The sequence below is a fragment of the Eulemur rufifrons genome, chromosome 5 (genome assembly GCF_041146395.1).
Source record: "Eulemur rufifrons isolate Redbay chromosome 5, OSU_ERuf_1, whole genome shotgun sequence".
In the NCBI taxonomy this organism is placed as follows: Eukaryota; Metazoa; Chordata; class Mammalia; order Primates; family Lemuridae; genus Eulemur; species Eulemur rufifrons.
In genome coordinates, this window is record NC_090987.1 from 32173515 (window position 1) to 32199635 (window position 26121).

At 34.9% G+C, this 26121-nt stretch overlaps 1 protein-coding gene across 1 annotated transcript in view; it reads right to left on the bottom strand.

Annotated features, from left to right (window-relative positions):
* ASXL3 (ASXL transcriptional regulator 3) overlaps positions 1-26121 on the bottom strand; it is a 132740-nt gene that overhangs the window by 88544 nt on the left and 18075 nt on the right. Inside the window, exons 2-3 of the mRNA XM_069468135.1 lie at positions 7854-7962; positions 6461-6569 (exon numbers count right to left, since the gene is read on the bottom strand). Coding sequence (XP_069324236.1) covers positions 6461-6569; positions 7854-7962 — 218 coding nt within the window. The remainder of the gene's footprint in view (positions 1-6460; positions 6570-7853; positions 7963-26121) is intronic.

Genomic DNA, 26121 nt, shown 5'->3' on the forward strand with positions numbered 1-26121 from the left:
GGTTAATAGCAAGCAGAACCTTTTTTGATCTCTGTGGATGAAAACTGTACATTCTCTGGTTTCCTCATTTTAAAAATATAAATAGGATGGTTGCTGTTTATTTTAAAGATGAAATATATTAGGACTACAAAAAGAGAAACACATTTTTTTCTTCTTAATAACAATTTATAGATAGAGGATGAAGAGGGTGAAGACTGTCTATGGATGGTATCATTTCTTATAAAATATGTATGGGCTCTGCAGACCAGCAACACATTGTAAGTCAACTTAATATGTGTGAGGAAACTCATGATATACCAATGTATTATGCTCAGAAAACAACTCAGACACAAACATACTCATAAATCTCTGACTAAAATAGACCATAAAATTCATAATATTTTCTTTGGGTGACATAGATTTATACTTATATAGGCATAAATGGTCATGGGTTGTCAACACAGATATATCAAGTGATTCACCTAAATCACTCTTTGATCTCTAAAGCTTAGCTTGTAAAATTTGAACAATTTACTTTCTCAAGTCCAGAGAATTCTTAATAACTTGAGAAACTGTTCAGAAGTCAAAGAAACACATATAACCATAATTCTGTGCTTGTAAATTCCACTATCAATAATGGCCCATGTTTCCCACATTGTAAAATTTTTCAGCAAAACTTAAAATATCTTGACAAGGCATCTCTTATTTTAAAAGAATGTTTCCTTGGCCAGTTGTTTCCAAGAAGAGGACTAAAGCATTACTACCATTATCTTAACTCTGCCTAAGGACTCAAATGTTAAGGACTGGAATCAAGCTAAGATTTCTTTTTTACCAGTTTTTGCAAAATGCTTTCTTCTCAAAGAGTTCTCTACTTACTCTCTTAATAGTGCAGCCAATGTCAATCTTTATTAATTTGAAATAACTCTGGTAGCAGAGACTTACTCTTTCCATGTATCAAGGGTATCTTGTGAACTGATGGCTATGACTCACCTCAATACTCCCCACTCTTTCATCTCAAAGGAGGACTAGAAGGGGGGGGAATAAAGACAGAGAAACAGATGGTGCCCTCCTCCCCTCCCCTCCTGCTACCTTTTTCTCCCCACGCCCCTCTTGCTCCCTCACACATATCCAAACATATACTCCACCTTCTCTTTCTGACCCGATTTTCAAAGCATATTTGTACAGCTGTATGAAGTGTGGAAAGTATGTCCATTCTAACTTTTGGTTCAAATATGTTTTTAGAAACATAGTAAGCAAGGAAATCACCTAAAGCAGTTCAGTTTCCTGGAATTTATTATTGAATTGTAAGAAATCATACGATATCTCAACCTTCATTTAGACAAGCCAGGGTTTCCTCTTTGTCAAAGTCTTAAGTTTATGATCAGAATGGATTTGGGCTAATGTTGGAAAGGCAAACAGTACCAATGACCACAGGTTAAAAAGTGTTTCCTGCAGTTTCTATGCAGGGTGTCCGAGTGATTAGAGCCTGGCCTTCGGTGTCACATACACCTGGGCTTAAGACTTGGATGAGACGTTTAAACTCTCTAAGTTTGCTTCCTCACTGCTAAAAAAATAAAATAAAGAACTCATATTTTCAATATCTAGGTTAGAAAATGCATCCCGAGGCTAGATTGATGGGCTATACCCAGAAGTATATGGTACTGACACAGGATAGGAAATATACTTGTCCTACAAGAAGCAACTGTGGTTTGCAATAAGATGCAAAAGTGAGCAAGTCAAGGAATACTCAAGGAAATAAGCTATTTACCATTCTTTCAGTGATTCCACAAAGCAATTTCCCAAATGCAACTTCAAAGGAAAGGCCAGGAAATCTAATTTTGGTCTCATTAGCTGGATATGTGTGGGTATGTGTTATTTTGTGAGGTACCTATTCACATTTCAAATTAGGGGAGTTTGCTTACCCCTGCTTTGGTTTAATTATTGGCTGAATGCTCTCCTGCCATCTCCTGCCCTTTCCCAACTACTAAAACTCTCCCACTGTTTCCTCTGGAACTCAGGATTAGTCATTAGCAAAATTTCCTGCAACCTCCATCTTTTCTCTGAACACTCCCTTCACATTTTGATGTACAAACCTTGGCTGTCTCCTATGAACACTAGTTTTCCTGGAATGATCTCGGGTGATGGCCTTTTTCTTTTCCTCACCTATTATACACTGGGCCTCAAAATGAAGTAGGTGACCTATATTCACCTCACTGTTCCTTCCAAGACCACTCTCCCTCCCTGGCTCCTTTGTTGCCTCTAGTGTCATAGCTCATGTCATTAGACTATACTACCAACTACTCCTTCTTACTGTACTTACTCTCACTCTCCTTCATTTTTTGATGATTTGAGCTCCTAAATATTAACATAATATCTTGTCCATGCTACCTCTATCATAATTGTCTGTTTCAATATCCATGCAGATGATTCTCTAATATCTTATGCCAGTGGCCACCACCAGCCTTTACAACAGCTTTATGCAAATAAGAAAAGGCAATCTTTCCTCCCGGTAGACCTAGCCCCAGCACACAGCACTAGGCTGGCCACATGGAGGGGTGCTAAGTTTCAGCCACTGGCAGGCCACTCATCTAGACAACTCTGAAGAATGCACACCTGGCCTAATCACTCATGATAGCCTTAAACCTAACTCCCTTCTTTCCTCTCATCTTAGGAAATACATTCCATAATAGCACCCTAAATTCAATTCCATGTATTCCACTCTCACATCGCCTATGCTTCCAGTTCATTTTCTTTAGGACACCAAATCAAACCATCCTTCCACACCAATGAGACTTCCTTCTTTATACCACCCCTTACACAACTGTGTCTTCACTTGCCTCCACATCCAACTTAAATGCTATGGATGTGCACCTTAATTACTCCATTTCGTACACCCCTAACTCCTCTTGCTTTATCATTCACATTTGGCAAAGCCCCAACTCCAGTCAAATCTAACTGTACATCTACTTTGTGCAGCAGTCCTGAACGTGTCTGGGGCAAAATATACAACCATCTGGCTGTTCTCACATTACAGTCAGGATTAATAACCCTGAGAGTGTCCTTAATGCTATCAGATTCTCTAAGAAAAACATTTTATATCTTCTTAAATCTATAAAACTATCTCCCCTATCCTCACCCTCAGTGAAATAGGAAACTACTGAGAAAAATAAAGCAATATAAATTAAACTTCTATGAGCCCCTTCCACATGGACTCACCTACCTTCACTTTTACTGAAATATTAATACTTTGACTTTTCCTATTGCCTCCTTTAAGGTACCTGTCTACACCCCTTGCTAATGCCAATCTCTTCATATGTTGAATAGGTTCCATTTCCCCTCATCTAATCAAGCACAACAGTGTACCCTCTCACATTATCAATTTGTTCTCAACTGGAATTTTCCCATTAGTAAACAATTATTATATTTTATACTTAAAAAAAAAAACTTTCTTTTCATTCTTTCCTTTCTAGATATTTTTCCATTTCACTCCTCCCCTTTAGCTAAAAACTCCTTGAAAGAATTGTCTACACTTGTGGTCTCCAATTTCTCTCCTCCTGTTCTCTTGAACCTATTTAGGCTGTAATCTTACCAGTTCACAAAAGTTGTCATTGTCAAGTTGATCAATACCCTCACAAAGGTAAATCCAGTGGTGATTTCTTTCTTTCTTTTCTTTCTTTCCTTCCTTCCTTTCCTTTCTTTGTTTCTCTCTTCTCTCTCCTCTCTTCTCCTTCCTTCCTTCCTTCCTTCCTTCCTTCCTTCCCTTCCTCCCCCCTCCTTTCTTTTTCTTGTTTTTATTGACATAGAGTCTCATTCTGTCACCCAGGCTAGAGTGCAGTGGCACCACCACAGCTCACAGCAACCTCAAACTCCTGAGCTCAAGTTATCCTTCTGCCCCAGCCTCCCAAGTGGCTGGGACTACAGGTAGTGGTAATTTCTTAATCATCATCATAACTTCACATATCAAAAGCATTGGCATATTTGAGTCACTTCATCCTCAGAAACACTTTCTTTACCTGGTTTCCATGACAGAAGACATGCTATCATGTCCATTTATCCTCAGTCTCATTTGCTGTTTTCTACAATCTCTCCAACCTGTTAAAATTCAAGTGTCCCTAAGCTCAGTCTTTTGGCCTCTTCTCTTTTCTATTTACCTTCAATTACTTGGTGATCTCATCCAGTTTCGTGTCTTTAAATATCATCTATAAACTGATCACTTCCAAATGTACATCTCCCGCAAGATTTTTCCCATGAACTTCAGACAGATAAGTTCAATTACTTAACATTTCTACCTAGATGTTGAAAAGGAATCTCATACTCAATACATGCAAAACTGAATTCCTGATTCAACAACCCCCTGACCCCAAGCTGTTGCTTTTACATATTCTTCTATCCATACAGCTAAGGACAATGCTATTCTTCTGCTTGCTCACACTCAAACTTCGGAGTCATCTCCAACTCTGTTCTTTACCTCCCATCCACATTTATCTGCCAGTGGCTCCTGTTGGATCCACCTTCAAATACATCCAGAATCTGGTCACTTTTCATCACATCCACTGCTACTCCATTTATTCAAATCACCATCACCTCTCTTCTAGATTAAGATAATAGCTTTCTAACTGGTCTCCCTGTTTTTGTCCTTGTTCTCATATTTTTCTTGTACTTAGTGATCTTACTAAAATTTAAGTGAGATCATTGGTCTCTCTAGCTCAAAACTTTGCAATGCTTTAAATTAAATGCTTCAACACAAAAGCCACTATCAAGGTGCTATATAATCTGACCTTCGTACCTTCTCTGGCTTTGTATCTTAGATATCCCTTATTAACTCTGGCCTCACAGCTATGCCAGCCTCTTGCTATTTCAGGAACATTCCAGGAACTTCTCCTGCTTCAAGGCCTTTGCAACTGCTGTTCCCACTACCTAGAATTCTCTTGCCTTAAATGCCTGCTGTCTCGCTCCCCTAAGGTCTTTTTTCAGATATACCCCTGTCCCCTACTCTTATTCTCTCATTTATTTTACCCCATACCACTTGTGACCGGTGAATAAGCCATACGTTTTACATATTTACTTTGTTTATTGTCTGTCTCTCAAAGAACATAAGCTGCATGAGAGATTTGTTTTTGTTTTTCATTGCTGCAACTGCAATGTCAAGAACAGTACTTGGCACATAGTAGAAGCTCAATATCTTTGCTGGGAGAGCGAGCAGATGAGTGCTCCAGCAAGCAGGCAGTACAACAACAGGAATGACCGCAAGGAGATTCTCCTTCATGCTCCTGAAAGGGAAGAGTATGCCCCGTTCAGCAGCCCTTCTAGAAAGCCAGAAACTGCTGTGCATCTCTGCCTTGTCCTCTTTCTAACCACAAAGACCTGCCAAGATTCATACATTACTATAACAATGGGGGCTGAGTTTTCAAAAGACGTAGGAGTAGGTACATTGAGTCAAATGAAAGTTGGTAAAAAACAGTCTATAAAGCAGTCTGCAGTCATTTTACTAAGACGAGAATCTGTGTTTCCAATAGTAAATGCACAACCTCTGCTGCGGATCAGACAGGAACGGAAGCAGCATCAGTCTTACGGGGCCTACAGAAGGCACGCAAGCGTACAGGGCAGGAGTGTTCAGTCAGCATGCAGAGCGCACACAAAGGAACTCCCGTGGCCATTAATAAAATGAATGACTTTGGCTTATTACTGAAATACAATATTTCTGCAAGGATCCTTTAAGGTTTGTTTAAAGATAATTTACTCATTCCTATGAGTCCGCTGACAGAGACTTTAATTACATAGTCTTCCTCCCAAATCATGATCCGGGTCCATTTGTGGGACCAGTGGGTAGAGTAGAAGAAGGCACAGCAGCTATTGTGGGACACAGATTTGCCAAAATTGCAGTACAGAATTACATACACCAACAGAATCGTAATATAATTGTCTTGAGAAAGATAAAAATGAATTCGCATGGATAGAATTCAGAGGTGAAAAATGTCCCCCCCCCAGAATTGTGGAAGGGTCACTCACTTTTCAAAAGTCTTTAACAAGAAAACCTCTTATTTGGTCCTCATTTCGCTGTGAGGAATGATAACACTAAGCTTAATTTACAAAGGCCAAACCAAGGAACAAAGTTATTATAAAAGTACTTGTGATCACAGGAAAAATCAGCACAATCAGAAATAAAACATTGGCATACTCAGTCCTCCCAGAAGAATACATCCAGTAGATACCTCCCGAGTAACCCTCTCACCTTGCAGGAGAAATACAGTGATACTCGTAATATTCAAGAAAATTATTCAGGGAAATACACACTGTAAAAAAAAAAAGGCAAAAACCATATACTTTTCTTAGATGCTAATCTATATGAGTCAAAACTGTTCAATGGTAAATCTTAGTAAGGGGCAAGAAGAAAATTGTATCTATAACGGTGGGGCATTTAATTAGTGAATTATTGGCATTCTATATCACTTTTAGGAGAACACGGGTTTCTCATGCTTACCTCCATTTTCCTCTCCATTGGCATTTGCCTCGGCCATTTCTGTACCATCCAATTCAGACTCACAGACTAAATCCAACGTGCCATCCACTGGGCATGACGACTCCTCTTTCTATATTATTTTCAAAAAGATGGTTTATGGAGGTGTACTAGCAACTAAAAACATTCAAAATACTTTTAGTATCCTAAAGTATTATCACAGTTATTTGTAACTTGGAATTTCAATGCTGATTTAATTTTTAATGTAAAATCACTGCTTAAAAAAAAAACTTGGAAAAGGCCATTGCCACTGTTGTTTATTTGAATAACCTTTTAAAATTGATAGCAAAATGAAAACATTTCTTTTTGACATATGTTGTTTTCATTTTTTTTTTCAATTCTGCATCCTTCCTTATGTAAAGGAATGGCTTAACAACTCAGAATTTTAATCAGTTAACTTAATCAGCTACCCCATGTAGCAAAAAAGGAACTGAAAAAAATACAAGTTTTTTTCTTTTTTTTATTAACCTGTGTTATTTTCTGAAACACACAATGGGAAAAGAGCCTGATGCTTAATAGCTGAGGAAGAATCCCTGCTTTCTTTGCCAGGTATAACTTTTAGCATTTACAAGAATCTCAAAAGTAATTAATGAGCTGTAAATATAATCCATTATATAGTAAGGCAGTGACTTCTTTTTAATTTACTTATTCCAAGTTACACAACCATTTGTAGATCATAAGCTTTTGTCCTTTGGAATTCTGCATTTTAGATGGCATTTTCCATTCTAGATGGAAATGGGAATGCCACTAAAATAATTCAGTTGTACCCCCTAAAATTACTGAAATTACAAAGTAAAATAATTAAAACAGTTACCTAAAGCTTTCAATGTTATTTCTCTATTCTCATATAACAAGTGTGCATATGAGTAAAACTTTCTTGAGATCACCATTTGTTTTAAAATTAAATACTTAAATCAGTAAGTTTTCAAGAAAAATGAATACATTTCTTATTTCTATAAAAGACAGGAAGGCATACAGGTGTGAATCCTGTATGTCAACTGATGGTCATTAAGCCAAAGAGTTTATGGCAATTGTGATCATCTTAAACTCCTGACTGATGATCCATGACACCCCTCCCCATAAATTTTAAAGAATCAAGAATTATAAGGAAGCCACAGCTATTTTCCATTACCATATGTATGGAGTAAAACCACAGATATTCTTTCCTTAAAGAAAAATGTCACTGTTTATTCTTAATATGAAATCATTTTTAAGACATCTGAAAATATTTAGAAGGCATAGGGGTCAGTCTTCTACCCTTCACCCGAATCTCATTTTGTTTACCTTCACATGTCTGAAAAAATGCATGCTACAGTAACAACTTAACAGGCATAATATGCAGAACAATCCAACTTACTTTGAGAGCATAGAGGCCTGACTTTCCAGGGATTTTGAAGAATGTTCCATCCCCTATTCGAGTGTTAGTGTGAAGCATTGCATTCAGACAGGCTAATGGAGAGGTTCCACTAGAAAATAAAAAGTGTGCAAAAATGAAGCAGTCTGAGGTGCAGCTTCTATGGCAAAACTGTTCTCTGAGTCTCTCAAACAGAAAAAAGAAAAAAAGACCTTTTTTTTTTTTTTTTTTGCATGCCTTTTAAAAATATCCTCCCAACCTCGAAAACATCTACATTACAATAAAGGGCCAGTCCAGTTTCACCAAAGTTAATCAGATGCATCTGTTTTATAGGCTTGAGGCAAAAAGTCTCCTAACTTGAAATTATGCTTTTATTCATAAAGCAACCAATACTATATTTTAAAGAAACCAAAAACCAAACATTTATGTGGTGTTATTTTACAAATAACACCATGAAGTCTCAGTTTTTAAATATTACTGACAACTTGATGGTTGCACTTGAATGATCAAAAAAAAAAAAATCAAGTTCAAGGGCAGCTCCATCTCATAGGCTGAAAAGCAACAAAAGAATAATAAACCAGGGAAGAACTGATTTGAAATTATAAGTATTTAAGTTACTCACAGGACTGCATTTCTTACATGGCCAAATAAGAATGTATGTCTGTATTTATATCTCAGATACAGCCTCTACAAGGACATCCTTTTCTCAATTAGATATGTCAAATAAAGAAATATGTGTTTGGGAATTCTGCCCAGCTAATAATTATGTTCTGTGGCAAAGATGCTAGTGGCTGAATTATGAAACCATTTTTTCAAGAAATCAAACAGCATTAAACTAATGATTAAAAATACTAAAGCACATATGTATAAACATTATTGGAATGTATTCACATACTTGGAAAAATGCTTATGAAATACATAATACACATGCATTTCCTGGGGTATATGTTAAAACACTTTTTGTGTTTTGCTTGCAAACTAATGTTTAGCAAGCTAGGATTTAGAGCTATAATGATTGCTTTCATTTAACCATATTTCCATATACATCTTACTTCCTAATATGCCAAAAGATCAATATTTTGTCAAACCAATTTTTATTAGAAGCTCTACCTCATCCCACATGCCTCTTAGGAATTATGGGTATTTAGTCCAAAAATATTATGGGACAATAGGGCCTTTAAGATATTTAGCTTTCAAACTTTGAATGTGGGGGATAAAATCATAATTTGTGCTACTAAATTAAAAGTTTTCTAAAAACCAAGATTACCAAATCTCTTACTAACTATGAAAATTCACCAGTAAAACAAAAAAGTCAAATTTGCTGAATGGCCAGAACACATTTAATAGCAAGTCAGCATATATATGCATCATGGTTATAAAGGTTTATAAGTATTATAATATGAATATCCATTATTATTTTAGGAAGCAGCTTCTCTTTGCCAACACATAAATATTATTCCATTGGGTTTGACAGGAAACAAGAATCCTTAATATAAATTTGGTCATAGAACAATGTCATTGTAACACTAAAGTACACACTGTAATAATGCTGTGTGCTTATGTAATATCTTTTCTCATGAAGCTCTTACAAGCTTACAGACCTCATTTCATTATTTTTCTTCACAAAAGATTGTTGCTTATATTTAAAGTAGGCCCAGGAATACCTATAAAGTAAAATATATTCATCTCCCCAGAAATGTCTCTCCATGAATAAATTCCAGATAAATAATGCAATACATGTTTTACTAAGCACTGCAAGTATATATTTTTACATTACACTCTTCAGACAAAAGCACAGAAAATTTGAAGCTGGGAATGATTATGCCAGATCTTTGGAGTTTTAATTTAGTGAAACTGTCAGAAATACAGACTTTTCATAGAGACTTGGCAAGAAGATGTTAACACCATAAGTAAAACAGAATCCAATACATAAAAATGACACAATGTAGACTTTTAAAAATATAACTTAATAAAATTGTCCACCTAACATGAAACCTTACAATATTCTTTCTGCTCTCAATTGCTAAGGTCCTAAAATGTACACAATTCTAAGAACTCAGATTTAGAATACTAAAGAATAACACAGATTTAAAGGCAACTAAGAAATACAGAACAAATATGACATCACCATAATTTACAGTTTCTTTCTAAGGTATAAGTAAACTTAAGATAATTGTAGAAAATAAATTGGCTATTAAATAGCAATTTAATACTATACCTGCTGCAAACATGTAATAAGGACACAGTTTCATACAAATGAAAAGCTCTATTAAGCATGAATATATCATTAAATTATACTCCTTTAATTTAACAAACTCAAGATTATGAAAAATTTTTAAATGTAATTCACAATCACATCTCTAAAAATCTCAACAACTATTGTCATTTCTAATTTTTTTCAAAACAAAATTTGTTGCATTTCAAATTTATACAACAGTTGCATTTTAGAATAATTAAAAAATATTTTGCAAAATGCAAATTTTACAACTTAAGTCAACCACTGATTAGTCACTTAATTTTAAGCATATCACTTACATTTCTTCATGGAAAAAAACACTATCCTGGTCCATTTTATTTAAAAACAATAAAAAGCATCAAAAGAGATAAATGCTTAGTAAAAGGTAACTGATTCATCCAATGCAAGATATAGATAGGAAAATGCATTTTTAAAATTTTTCATGCCATTTATTTATTATTATTATCCTTATCAATTCCATAAAATCTCAGACCACTTTTCCTGAAGAAATATGTCTTAACTGCTATTGACCAGGAATAAATAAAAGTCTGATTTATATATTTTTATGTTAAGAAAAAAACAGAATTAGTAAATACACGATACATTTATATACACACACACACATATCTATAAACATAATGATTAACTGTAGGTATGAAAAACGAGGCAGACATGCTTTAAAAGTGTGTATTCTTAGATAGCATGAACACCTATGTAACATTTATTATTTTTACTTTATTCCAAAAAACTTTTATTTCACAGTTAAGACAAAGGTTAATCACCTGTCAGAATTAAAAAGTTAAAAATCCTGTAACAGAATATGTATATGAAGTAATAAAGCATCAATGTTTTAATAAAAAGATCTCTGAAATTTCAAAAGTTACTTACTTTCTAACAAGATGAATTGGAAAAACCATGATATCCCGATTTATAAAAGGAAAAAACAAAAAGAAAGGAAGAAAAGAAAGTTAGTTTTCCAACTTAAAACACAATTCGTTATATTACCATTTCAATAAATAGGACAATATACAGGAAACCCACCAAAGTCATAGATTCGGCTGCCTATGGGGAGGTGGAGAGGAAAGAACTGGGGTACTGGGGGAAGAGATGACTTTAACTTTCTTCCCTAATAATTCTATAAAGTTCCATTTTGTTCATAATGCACATGCATTTGCATATAATAAATACAATCATAAATAAATAGGCAGACAATATTTGCCCCCATTTTTTTTTCCTTTTTTTCCATCTCTTAGAATTGGGCCCTTTCCTATACACCTGCCAGGGTGGATATACAGCTTATTCTACTTGTTTGTTTTTTTCCCTAGACTGTAGGGCTGTGGAACCCTTCTGGTTTGTTTTTGTTTCCCACAACCCCTGAAGCAGAACAGGGGTGGAATTTGGAGGCAGGGGAGTAGGCATAATTTAAACTGTCTAGACATCAAAGAACCCCCAGAGACGCTTCACAGAGCCCAGTGCTGTGTGAAATATAGAAGATCCATTGCTTTATATGATCATATTGCTGATGAAACACATCAAACTTTACTAATAGTGACTACTTAGTGAAGGGAATGGATAGCCTATCTATTTAAATCATTTTAAAAACCAGGAAGAATACCTGGGGGATGTGACTGGAAGACTATTTACAGACATGACAAAGAAAATATAATTGTAGGCATCTGTTCCTTTATATATAAAATAATAATTCTTTACAAGATAATATTTAAGTAATCCAAAGCTTAAACTATTTTAGCATATTAAAATAGTAATAATATCTCTTCTTAGTAACAATTTTAGATGGAAGTGATTTCCTGTAAACAGCTTTAAATCTCATTTTAAAACCATGGTAATATCAAAACATTAGTCCTGCACAATGTAAGTCTACAAACTCTACAAATTCATTATGAAATTATTTAGCACCCTTACTAGATAGTGTGCTAAGTGCTATTAATATACATTAATAGAAACCATTATATGTTCACTCTCCTTTCAAAAAAAGAATAATAGCTTCTTTCAAGGATTTCAAGTGTAAGCTTTGAGAAAATATCTTAATTACACAGAATATATTTTCAAGAGTAAATTATGTGGGCCTATGGGTACAGGTAATGTTTTAGTTCTTGATACAGGATCTTCGTGCTCACTTTGTGAAAATTAAATTGTTTCAATTTAGGATTTGTGCAGTAAACTCTGTATGTGTTACATTTCACAAAAAAATGTTATAAAATGTTACAAAATGAATAATGTACCATTAGATTTGTCTATTTATTTATATATTTAACGAGCATGTCCCTACTAGCAGAGAAGAATAAACTATTTTTACCAATAAATAAGGATGACTCTTAAACACACATAGTAACACAAAGCACATCAGTTGACAATTCAGTAACTTAGATGATTAAAACTACCCTAGAAAAATCAAGGTCAAACTAACTTCCTACTCTTGAAAAATATTACTGCTAGTAAGAAACTAAAATGACTGAAAATAAAACCTTAAAAACTAGCGTCCTTTATATATGTTATCTGAAAAATGTATTTGTGTATGTGACATATGTATGTAATTATATATGTTACCTGAATAATCTCAGCATAAAAAATAACTTATAGTAACCCTGAAATTTGATTTTGATGAACCGTGCCCCAAACTTCATGGTCCCTTTAGGAAGATAACCAAGGAAAGATTTTAATGAGCACTGAGGACATATGAGGAATATGGGTTTTTAATGAACACTGACATAGGAGGAATAACAAAGATCAAAATTTAGAAAAATATAAAAATGTAAATAGGAATAACCCATCAACTCAAATTAGAGATAGGTCATATTTAAAAGGAAGATATTTTGTAAATTTCTACGTGAAGAGATATACGTGGTTTTCAATATTCAACATGCCTCTAAGGTAAAGATAAAAATGAAGTCCTGGTACTCTTATCAGGTGGGAATATGAGGCAAAAAAATATATCAAATAATGTATGTTGTGAAATTTAATTCTCAAAACCTCAGAATGTGTCTTTGATTGGCTTGAACTATATGTGAAAGATATTCTTCTTAGAATATAAACAGACACCTCAATTTTGACCTTTTATCAACTTTACAGAGACTACTAGATACTATTAGACAGACTACAGTGATTCACACAGCCATACCCACTAGATTGGCCTTTTAAGAGGCAAAAATTCTAAAACATTAATGCAACGGTAAAAGTTTGCTTAGTATTATTTTAAAACAGGATCTATAAGGAAATTAGGAAATAGCCTATTATGAATGTGTAAACCAAAACACATAATCTATACTGTAATTTTTAAAGACTTTCAACTAAAATAAGAGGTGAGGTGGTTATCTTTAATTACAGGCATCCAGTAAAGAACATGCCACATGTACAACTAAATGTTGGCAATTGTTCCTCTACAACTATGCATGTCACGGCCTGCTGTATTACCACTGCCACATTAAGGAGGGCAGTAGAATACACTGAGAAAAACTGTGGGCTCTGGAGCCAGTTGGCCTGAGCTCAACCGGGGCTGGGCCATTTACTAGCTATGTCACATTGGACTTAATCTCTCTAGGTCTCAGGTTCCTCAACTACAAAATGGGAATAATAAAACTCACTATGTTAGAGAGCATTATTCTGAAGATTAAATGAGTTAAAACATACAAAGTACTGAGAACTATGTCTGGCATGTCGTAAGTGTTCAAAACTTGTGAACTATTTTTATTACTACTACTACAACCACCACTCAAAGTAACTAACATTTAGAGGTAAAAAGAATGGCAAATGGGAAGAAATCAATATTTTATAGCTTGTGTAAAAAATTGGTTCAGGTAAGACTTTGTTTAACTTCTAATACAAATAAAGACATAGACATATATACAAGCCTAGTCCATAGTTTTTCACGTGTGGATAACACTGAAAATAAGTGATAACTTAGTAAGGGTACAGGGAGGAGAATGATAGCAACAGACACCATTATAGTCACCATTTATTGTGCATCTATTATGTGCCTGGACTTTCACAACTATATTCCTTACAGCCACTATAAAATGTAAGCGTGATTCCCAGTTTTCCAGATGTGACTGAGGCTCAAAGATTAAGAATCTTACTGAAGTCAAATAACTCAATGATACAGCTGAAATCCAAATTTTAATCTGATTCCAAAGCCCATGCTCTTTCCACTGTCCCACATTCTCTCGCCACAGAATCACCTCCTCCACTTAATCTACCTCAAACAACAGCAAAAAAAGTTAGCACTTGAAGGAAATATATTTTAAAAAGCCAGAGGATACTAAAATAAAAAGATGGTTGGCTCCATCTTCACTGGAAGGTGAGGTGGTTGTCTCACCTTCAAGTGATGACAGCAATGACTTCCCCAGGGTAGATTTCAAATATTATAAATAACAAATGAGGCCGCCAAAGATGACATTGATGGTTATTGTTCCTCAGGTAACGCTACCCATGAAAACTAAGGAAGAAGGAACTTAGAGAAAAATATGGTAGAGAATTCAGGTCCATAACTGAGATGACTCTTTGTAGAATTGGATCATTAAGGAGAAACACAATCCATTCACTGAACAAACATTTATTGAGCACACTATGTATGTCAAGCTAATCTTGAAATAAATTTGCACTCTGATACTGCATTACACATAATAGAAACAAAGGTTAAATTAAACTGAATTTTCTAAATACATATGAAATGACAGCAGATGTAGGAGAAAGGCAGCCTTGAGGCATGTTACAGACAAGAGGAAAACCATTTGGAATTTAAATGTTCTCCTTAGTTTATTCCAAGGAGATAACTGAGATGTGATCATGTGTGGATATATTGTATCATCAGCTCTAATGCAGAGGCGGTCAACCCATGGCCACTTAGGTTGCCATGGCTCTTCAGGACTTTATACTGCAAACTCAAATAGAGTATTTCCAATTAGGCCAAAAATATACCTTCCAAAATAAAATAGTACATTTCCTACATTAAAGACAAGAAGAGGTACTGTAATTAAATCTGGTACAAGTTAGTTTCATAAAAAAATGTAAATTTCTATATTTCACTTGTAGCTCCTCATACTCTCCCATATCATTAGCAACCGTTAATACTGTACTATTTCCAAAATCTGTTCTATGCAGTATTAATCACAGTGGTGCTCCAAAAAAATTTTCAAATGTGTTTGTGAAATACATGTTGTATTCTCCTCTTACCAACTCACTAAATACATTAACTATATATATATATCAGACTGAAAATCCTGTTTACCTCCATGTTTGCTAAGTATATATAATAAAGGAGTCCTCCCCATCATAACATTTAGAAACCTCTCCTATTATGATATGCCCAAAATCATACTCGGGGACATTCTATATTTATATAATTAGAATCACCAGGAAAAAAGTATCTAGAAGTCATCACTACCGGGAATGTTTAATTTTATGAGCCAAATCTTAAAAAAATATTTTAAAGGTATGCAAAATATTTGTTCTTCTGTGGAAAAATAATAGAATGCGATGATTGTTTTTCCCTGTGTAAATGTATAACATTGGAAAATATATCCAGAAACGTTAAACAGCATTGGAAAATATACAAATAGAACCTCTATATAATTGAAAATAACTACATGTTTGTAATACAGTTTGGAGCATCTCCAATCAAAAAATCCAAAATCTGAAATGCTCCAAAATCTGAAACTCTTGAGTGCCAATGTGACAATCAACAGAAATGCTCACTGAAGCACTGTGTATCTCAAATTTTTGGATTTCAGGTGCTCAACTGGTATAGAGCAAATATTCCAAAATCTAAAAAAAATCTGAAATGCAAAATCTGAAACACTTCTGGTCCCAAGAATTTTGGATAAAGGATATTCAACCTGTATGATACTACCTGACAGATGACACAGCTAACATGAAAATCTTACTCATCTCCCCCATGCGGTTCTCCCTGCTGCTCCCTGCTCACTCAGTGATGAGTACAATCCTCCTCCTCACTGCTCATGACTGAAGCATTTCTCAGACTATTCCAACTATTCTGCCTCCACAAAGCCTCAACAACGTTCATCTCTCAATTTGCATTTTTACTTCTTTACAGCCTACTTCAAGTGATCTTTACCTCATACACAAGAGGACAATTCTATATCCTTCACTGCCTTCAACAGCTCCCAGCTCCCGTTCATCCTACACACTGGTGCCAGACAATTTTCTTATTTAAATACAAAAACAAAAAACATTGCTCAGACTGCTTCTTAAAGTCAAGCCATTCACTGGCTTTTTTTTTTTTTTTTTTTTTTAAATCAGTGGTTTTCAAGCACAAATTTGCTCAGGCTGACAGGGTGGTTCTACAATATAATTAGCACCTACCTCATCTTCATCTTCTCCAAATCTCAGACCACTCTCCTATAATCCAATCCAACTCAAGCCTCTATGGTTTCCCATCTCGCTGCTTCGGCTCATATGAAACCCCATTCCCTGAATCATCTGCCAGTCCTATCATGCTCCATTTTGCCACTCAAAATTTTTAAAGGAGATGGGGAAGCCTTTTGTGACCACAGGCTATCCCCATTCTCTAGAACAATCATAACACTTTGCATATTTCTCATGATTTCTTTTCTTTGAAAATCATTTACACCTCTAACGTTCCTGCCCTTACTACTTCCAACAGGTTTAGAAATTCAATAGGGAATAGACATATATTTATTCATCTTTATATTGCCTGACAAGCAATCCCGATGTGCTCAAAAGGTATTTGTTGAAATAAATTTAATTACTGCTATAAAAGCTGTTACAATCATGGATGTGTGGACATAAAGCACCTTCAATGAATACCGCCAATACTATTTTTAAACTCATGGCCACCATTATGTCCGTCAAATACTCTACATACCAAACAGGGCACAGTGGCCACCCTATATTTGCACGCCCTGCATTCTTTTCTTTTAGGAATCAATAAAATGGTCTTGATTTCCCTGCCAGGAAGGTCGGCCAGACCAAAGCATCTTTCTGATCACAGCGATTGGTCAATTGGTGGAAGTTCTAGCACCTTTTAAAGCACTGATACAGAAATAGAGGAAAGAGCATGCATTATTTTCAGTAGGAACACCAACCACACAGACATAAAGATTGGCTGGTGCCTATCTCTGCCTCCATAAGGACACAGCCTGCTGAGAATAAAGCTAACCAGAGAAAGGCAGAGCAAAACATGGAAAGAAAAGAGGAAGCAAAGTGATTATATCACTTCAATCCTGCAATATCTAGTCATGTTGAGGATCAACCTGTTGGATGCCAAAGTTCAATAAGCTAATAAATCCCCTGCTAATTTTATTTTTGACACGACTACTAAAGAGTGTAAGTGACTTGTACAAGCTGATTTTATTTTTTTAGGCCTCAATTTCCTCATCTGTAAAATGCTGAGTTTAAAATAGGTGTGTTTTAAGGCTCTACTAATCCCTTTCTTATTAAGGTTTTAAGGGCAATTATTAATAGTAAGAGTTAGACTATTAACTTTCTAAAATTCATTCTAATCAGGCTGCCTGTCTGTATGCTTTCCTTACCCTTAATGCTGTCTGTTCTCCTCTCTTCCTACACATTTGTCCAGATCCTACTGCCTCCCCTTACTAAAAGGTACTAATTATTTCTCTAGTCCATGATGATCTTCTCTGCACCTTGACAGCCATTCCAGCCTATGCTACTATTGCAGCATTTAGTTCTGTGCAGTCTAACACCACATTACTCGATGGCAACTAGTTCCTTGAGGACTCCGATTTTATTAATGATTCTTTCTACATCCCTCACAGAGCCCTGCCAGACTTGAAGACTCAGAACACATTGAGAGGCTTTGTTGAAAAGATAACATTTCACAATTTACAGAGCAGAACACAATTTGAAGCCTGACAATTCCAAGTATTGGTCGAGGATGTCCAGAGGTGGGAATTATGAAATACTTTAGAGAATATAAATTGATATAATCAATTTGGGAATATATTTGGCAATATCTAGTTTTAACAGTGTGTATGCTCTACAGATCAGCAATACCACTTTTTGGTATAAGCCTCAGGAAAAACTCACATATTTTCACAAAGAGATATTATTTGTTATAGACAAAAAACTATAAATAACCTAAATATTCAATAGGTTATAACTAAAGACATAGATATACTTTTACCTGCAGATTCATAATAAAAGTATAAAATTCTGAACTACAATAACACACAGTAAATCTATGACTCTAATTATCCCTGAAAAGAAAGAGAAGGAAATCAAAAGAACATCAGCTTTTTGGTTAGATGTCATTTAAAAGAAATCTGAAGCAACTATGACACTGTATCTACAACTGTTAATTTCAGCTAGTGTTTTTTAGTATATGGGTTCTTTGCTGTATTTTCAAAATTTTTCAAAAGTCAAAAATATTATTATTGTTATTATTCTTTTACCCACAATTTGGCTTTAATTCTGACTCTCCCCTTGATTCAACTTACATTAATATTTAAACATTTTTATGCAAGTAAATAAATACCATTACATGGAAATTGTAAAGGTACATTATTACACCCATTTAAAAGTAAATGTCCCTCTCAACTTCCCTCGTTCCCATCCACTGCTTAAAAAGTAATGACTATTAAGTATTTATTAATATCATGCTTTTCTTCCAGATCTTTTTGCATTTACATTCACATATAGACATATATTCAACTCTATGGTTTAGTGCTTTTATCTTCAATACAAATGAGAACACTTTTGCTCTTAATATTCTATATAATTCTAAGTGTTTTTAATGGTAACATAATGCTCTTAAGAGTCTATAAATATATTGCATAATAATTTAAGTATTTGATTATTACAGAACCCTTGGTCGCATCTAATTTTACCCATTAAAATAGTGCTGTAATGAAGAGTTTTGTATGTAGTTCTCCTTATATATGTACAACAATCTGTCCAGAATAGATTTCAAAAAGTGAATTTTTAGAATGGTTTGAACATTTTGGTAGCTACTTCCACATTACCTTCCAATGAAAGTAACTAGTCAATGATGGGTAGTATTAATCTTTAAAATTTTGCTAATCCAATCAGGGATGACAGTGAAAGGCCATTCCAGGTAGAGGAAGCAGTGCAAAGGAAGCACAAATGGAAACTGAATGCGGTGTGCAGGAACATGACAGCTGGCATTTCCAAGGTGGTAGATAGGAGGGAGAGTAGGGTAGGAATCAGATTCCAGAGGGAAGGTATAGACCACTTGATGGTGTGTGACATTCAGTGCCATAGTTTAAATGCCATGGCTAGCAGCTTGCACTTCATGAAGGAGATGACGGAGAACCCAGAGGAGTGGAACAAGCAATGTGGTCTTGTCCCTCTGTTAATACAAAGATAGATTTAAATTTAGATACACCCAGTAGAAAATAGAGCAATGAGAAGACTGTAGTATTGGCCTGCAGGGTAGACAGACCAAGCTTCACATTGATGGTGGGCAGAGATGTGGAGAAAGTATCAAGAAATATATGGGAAGACATACATACACACATACATGTATGTATGCATACATACATAAAAACAGAAGGACAAAGACCGTGCCAAGATGTGTGAGATAAGGGGGAAGAAGGAGTGTAGAGTTGATTCAGGGACTAAAGGTGAATGGTGGCATAATTAAGTAAGATGGGCAACACAGATAGAAGAGGTGGGTTTGGAAACAACAGGATGATTTCTGGTTCTGGAATTACTAATTTAAAGGTATGCATCCAAAATTCAGACACATACACCACAGAGTTAATGGTAGAGTCTGAGATAAATATTAGGGAACCATCAGTATAGAGATGATATTCAGAATGGTGACAACTGATGGGCACAGCTGCAGAGTAATAAAAGAAGAGAAAAATGACTGACTTGAATTTATTGTATTCCAAACTTCACAAAACTACATGAGAGAATATTTCTGAGATCGAAGAAGGGAAAAAAAGTCCCATAAGGATTTCATTATAATGTTACGATGTGTACTCTAATATCAACACGATTGTTTTAGAAGCCAGAATAAATCTCTGTATTCACAGGTGGACATAATCTATAAATAGAAAGTTATCTAGAGAATCTTGCCCACAGGAACTCTTCCTTTAAATATTGCTTTTTCTTGTAACATGTAATACAAGAATATTACTAAATATCTGCCAACTGAAGAAAAGATGGGAAAAATCTCTCAAAATCCCAACTCCTTAAAAGAACTCTGAGAATTTTGTAAATTTTCTCTTAGGCTATTTTTCTGTTTTTTTTTTTTTTTTTTCTATTTTAAAGTTATAATTTACCTAAATATTGAATAACACTATTTCATTTCATATTATATCTTTTTTCATAATACCACAAAACTATCATAAATAACATATGAAATGATGAAAAATATTCTATCAACTTGTTTCAAGTTGATGGTCTGCATCCTGGCTGTATATTAACATTTCAGGAAAAACTTTAAAAATGGAAATTTCAGAGCCAATTCCACCCCTATTAAATAATCATCTCTGGGTGAGGCCCAATCATAAGCATTTTCTTAAATCTTTCCAAACGATTCTAACATACAACCAAGTTTGAGAACCACTGATATCACCAGTGAACATTTAAATTATGTCCTTCACTTACAATAGAAATAGTACAGATGTGAATATCCTAGTGTATATAGTATCTTTTTCTTATAATCAAGAATAGTCTTTTAAGATAGGTTTGCAGAAGTTGCATTATGAATTCACAAGATAAAAGTGATTTAATGACCTTTTGTGAATAATGCTACCTGGCTTTTCAATGAGTTTTTCTGTTTCCTCTCTCATCAGTAGTATATAAACAGGGAAGCATCACCTGGAGTCAGGTTGAAGTGCATAGGCTAAAACAATCCCCAAGGATTTCTTTAGTTTGCATCTTTATGATCATTAGTAAGACCGAATGCTTATCCACACATTTGTTTATCCCTTAATTTTACAGTCCTTTGGCCATGATGCTAGAAGGTCATTATTTTTTCTTATTGTTTTAATAATATATTTGAATAATATCTCTAGTATATTAACTAAAAATATTTTCACCATGGTTAATGGTCACGCAATGTTTTGTTTTTGATATGAAGGCATATCAAATGTTATATAGCCAATTATGATCATCCTTTTCTTTGTGGTTTACTTCACAGCTTCTAACTGTGAAAAGTTATTTCCTGGTCAAAGGTGGGTTTAAGTGTTAGATTTGAATTTTTCTTAATATTTTTCCAAAGATATAACCTTTTCATATATACATTTTCAATCATGTTTTTAACTTCCTCAACATAAACTACAACTAGCACATTACAAGAAAAATTTATTATTTGTAACGGCTTTCTATGATTCAAAAAGAACAGAGTTCCCTTGTCCATTATTTCATTTTTGATTTATCCTCCAACTCCTTCTCTGCAAAAGACTCTGGTACTACTCATCTGAAATTCCTTGATCAGCACAATGTCAAAGGAATCCAGCTCAGAGTTTTGCTGGCTATGGAAAAAATTTTACCTTTAAATGTTTGATAAAGGAAATGTCTTAAAATAACTAAACAGACCACTACTGTTAAAATTGGCACTTATACTACAAGACAAATGCCAATTTAATTTACCTTTTCTCTCTCCTCTATCGTCCTCCTCTGTCTTTATCCACTTATATTCTGAAGGTATTTGTTCAGCTGTGGTCTTCTACTTTGATTACAAGTGTTACCAAATAAATATATTTAATAAACATAGCCTTCTAGGAAAAAAACAGCTTTGTACAGCTCTCTGCTATACAATCTAAGTTTTGTAAAATTCAAACATCATATTTATTTAGGATGGCAGGAAATATATCTGTAAGATTTAGAGAGAATTATAAAGAAAAACAAGCTTTACTTTACAAAAGGCCTAATTTCAAAGTAAGACCCCTTATGGAAACAATATGCTTTGGAAAGGAAATATAAATACAAAAAGCAGTAAATTCAAGCATCCTTCCCTTCCCCAAATTTAGTATGCGACACTTAAAAATACATCTTAAGAATCCAGCAGGCCTAAAAGAAATTTAATACACCTCGTTCTTGCTTTAATTTCACCCTCAGGGAAATGTGATTCATGAGAGATGTAAGTTGGCAGCAGGAGTTGCAGAAATGTGTGTGTTTGCTACAAGTCAATATTAATACCCTTCCATACAGAAAAAGCAGTAAAATAAAGGTCAGGATGGACAGGATCAATGCAAATGTTTAAAGAAAATAAATAATAATGATGATTCAGGCTAATAGTTTTTGAAAACTATAAAATTATACACATATACATATTAATAAATTCCACAAGTAATGCTACTAATAGGTTATATATGTATTACTTCTGTTTTATAGAAATAAATACCTTCCTTCAGGAAAAAAATGTGCATTTTGATGACCCATGAGGAAAAATGTATCTTTAGACAAAACAAGATTTCTTGTGCATTATTTGACAGCAATATCAACGTTCCAAGCAGGTACACAGAGACTCTCCAGAGAACAACTCCAATAATGAAAAGGGAGAACAATATGTAAATATAATTGGGGTAGAAAGGAGGAGAATTGGTGAGCTAAGGTAACAGTTAAAGAAAAATTACTTTAAACCTGGGGCCCTATTTAATCAACCAACTAAACACAAACTGTTTAAACTGGCGCTAAAATTATAGAGAGCTGTCTATGTTTACATAACAACAGGAGACATATTCTTTTGTCTCCCTTCATTTTGCAATCTTTCTAAAAACATAACTTGGGATATCACAGCTTCTGGCCATTTGACAAACATCTTATTTAAGTAAGCAGGACCCCAACCCACTCATTTAACTTGAGTTAATATTCCTGATCTTTGACATTGCCACTTAAAGCTTTCAGGAAATAGTTCCTTGATGCATCTGCCACTAAATTTCATTAAATCAATATTTCACTCAAACTAAGTCAGGAAATCTTAAGGTGCTGAATTCAATTATGAATGTTACTTCATGAGCTGATAGTAGATAAAATACAGCATTGACATTGAAAATCATTACAATTAAAGGGCTTCAACTCCTTTTCTTTTGGAGGGGGGGTTGTTTTCTAGGCTACCAGTAACATAATTAATAACAGCATATCATGTCAGGATAACAGTAATAGTTTTAACTTTTCTATTGTGAAAGGTCAGTTTATAAGTACAGAAACAACATTCTCTCTGCCTATGCCTGAAATCTATTATGATGATGCAAAACAGCAACTCATCAATATAAAAAGAAAAACTACTAATATGGAGCCAAACTTCACTGAAAGACGAAAACAACTACTTACTAAAAATCTAGACAAATTACTCTTTAAGCAGAACACAAAAATCCACCACATTTCTATCAGATGCACCATGTTATATGTGAAAGCAGTGGTAAGCCAAGATGCCACATAAAAAGTCTTTCAGATACATTAAAAACAAAACAAGCTGTTATAAACAATAACCACCTGGTATTTGTCTTCAAATGCTGTCTTTTCTTGGATCATTACTAACTACCCTATTGACTTCCAAGCACAGATGCTTGTGGTAGTTTCCTAGGATCCAATGCAGGGTGTATCATGACTTCATTTGCAGTACAGAGAAAAAACAAATGTCAGGGCAAAGATATAAAATCCAAAATTCTAAACCAGTTCATTAAATGATCTCAAAATTGTTCACTTTGTCACTTGGCTTGTCAAACTGAGTTTTAAGAAAATTCTGGAAGTTTTCAAAATAAACATTATCCTAGCACATTCCTGTGTCTCTCATTTCCTCCTTGGTTTGTGCATGTCTCCTAAGAGGCATTTTTTTTTCTTCTTTTCTTTTCTCTGAGGACTCCCCGCCCGCCCCCGCCCCCGCCCCCCACACACACACACTTCAAGTCTAATGTTTGCCTGTGGCCCACTGTGATGGAAAGACTGAGCTTTGGAATCAGCCAAACCCAGGTTCAACCACCAGATCTTCCACTTACAATTATGTGAAGTTAGGCAAGATACCTAACTTCTCTCAGCACCAATTTCCTCATCTGTAAAATGAAGAAACAGCACCCACTTCTCAATGTTACCATAAACAATAAATGAACTAAAAAATAGATAATGCTTGGCTCAATGCCTGACACTGATCAGTTACTGCATAAATGTTAGTTTCCTGCCCTTTTTCCAAAATGACATTCAACAGACAGTTCTAATGATATTTACAGATACATACATCTGCATTTTCTTTTCAGTTCTTTACCTGTATTCTACTCTTAGACCCAATAAACTTCCTCTATGTTCAAAACTCAAAAGGCTTTTCATACTCTAAAGAAAAATACTAAAATCATGTTATATAAATAAATAACCCAGAAGAAGCACAAAATGTCTAAGGAACATGTTCAAAAATGACGAAACTTTAGTATATTCCTTGCAAAAACTTCAAATGCTTAAGCAGTTTAAGGCGAAGAAGAGGCAGTATTTATGCTGCAAAATTCCTTAAAACTGCAACGCAATTTGATTCTCAGTAAAACAGAGTCAGAATAATTAAGTGCTTTCAGTGAAGATAAAACAAAACCTTCACTGGGAAAAATCAGCCATCAGCCTCAGGAATATTTATTAATGTAGTCAGGCTACTTTGCTTTAAAAGAGCCCCAAGCAAAAGGGTGAACAAACAGACCACAACTTCAGCAAGAAAGATCATGGAGATGCAGTCAATGTTCACAGGGAAGAAGGCTCTGGATATACACCAGAAAGGAAAATAAAACATTTCTATCTAATATGACAATCGTATTTTCACATTTAGATAAATTTGTGGTTAAAATATGGCCACAGTTTACACAAACTGTAATTCAGACAGAGAAATTAGAAAGCACACAAGAGCCTCCCAAATTTTCACTTTCCAACAAGTCACACTTTCTCGGTTTCCATTCTAGGCTGCACTGTCACGCTGACAAAACAGAAATAACGTATGTGAGGGACATCAATCTGGGAATCACTCTCATAACTTTCTACCCAGTCATTCAAATCTCACTGCCTGGCCTTCAGGTGTCCAGTTGTCTGTCCTCACATGCCCGCTAAACAAACAGGGGAATAAGTGACTGCTATGAGGTTCCATACGGGAAGACCCTCGATGTCCATTTTCACCCAACGTCACTAGCTGGTACCTACCCGGAAGGAATGAACGGAACCACTCCAATGCAATCCCAGCCACTCCTGCTAGTTCAAGCATTCGGTTCAGCATCACCTCATGACCAACACGAAAGCAGCTGAGGCTCTAATATAATCATCATGGAAAGTTGTCCCAAATCCTTCATTGGAGGAAGATCCTTCATACACACCAACGCTGTCTCCAAGCCATGCCGGGGTCTGAAACCAGACTGGAAAATATTATATATGTGTATATATGGTAAAACTCCCACAAACCACTCTTCTACTTTGTCATATTTATTTACAGCTGCTTAACTCATCCTATATATTGCCTTCTCAGAGTTAAAAACATGAACATTCAAGGAAAGATCCTTTCCATGGTAGAAGGTTAACTTAAAGCATATGAAGACCTGGTGCTGCCTGGTAAGGTAGTTGAGATGGTCCCACATGGAACATACTTTGTCCTGAAGGGAAGAGAGAAAACACAATGTTGGTTTCCAGGGCTAATCTTCTAAACTTAGTGGATAGGATCAAACTATTCTGATATTTAAAAAGGAAAATAAAAGCCTTAGATTTTTCAGCAGATAGAACAGCAATGCCAGATTAACTCTCGAAGCTCTATTTGGTATTACCAAAAGTGCCTTGCCTCCTCCTGAAACCCACTGTGTGGATACCGCTTTCATAATCCTAACTATCATCATTTGGACTGCATTATCAGACTCTCCCATGATCAAAGAGCTCTGGACTAACTGCACGTGCTTATCCTGGAGACAGGACCAGGAACAACAACTTCCAATGGTAAGAAAAATAAAAACAAAAATAAATAAAATATGATCCATGGACCCCAAGAGCTATTACACATAAAAAGCAAAAAGAATTCAAGCCAACTAAAAAAATAATCAATTTTCCTCCTCATTCCTTAATGAATAGGCTTTTTAGTAATACAGTGATGGACAT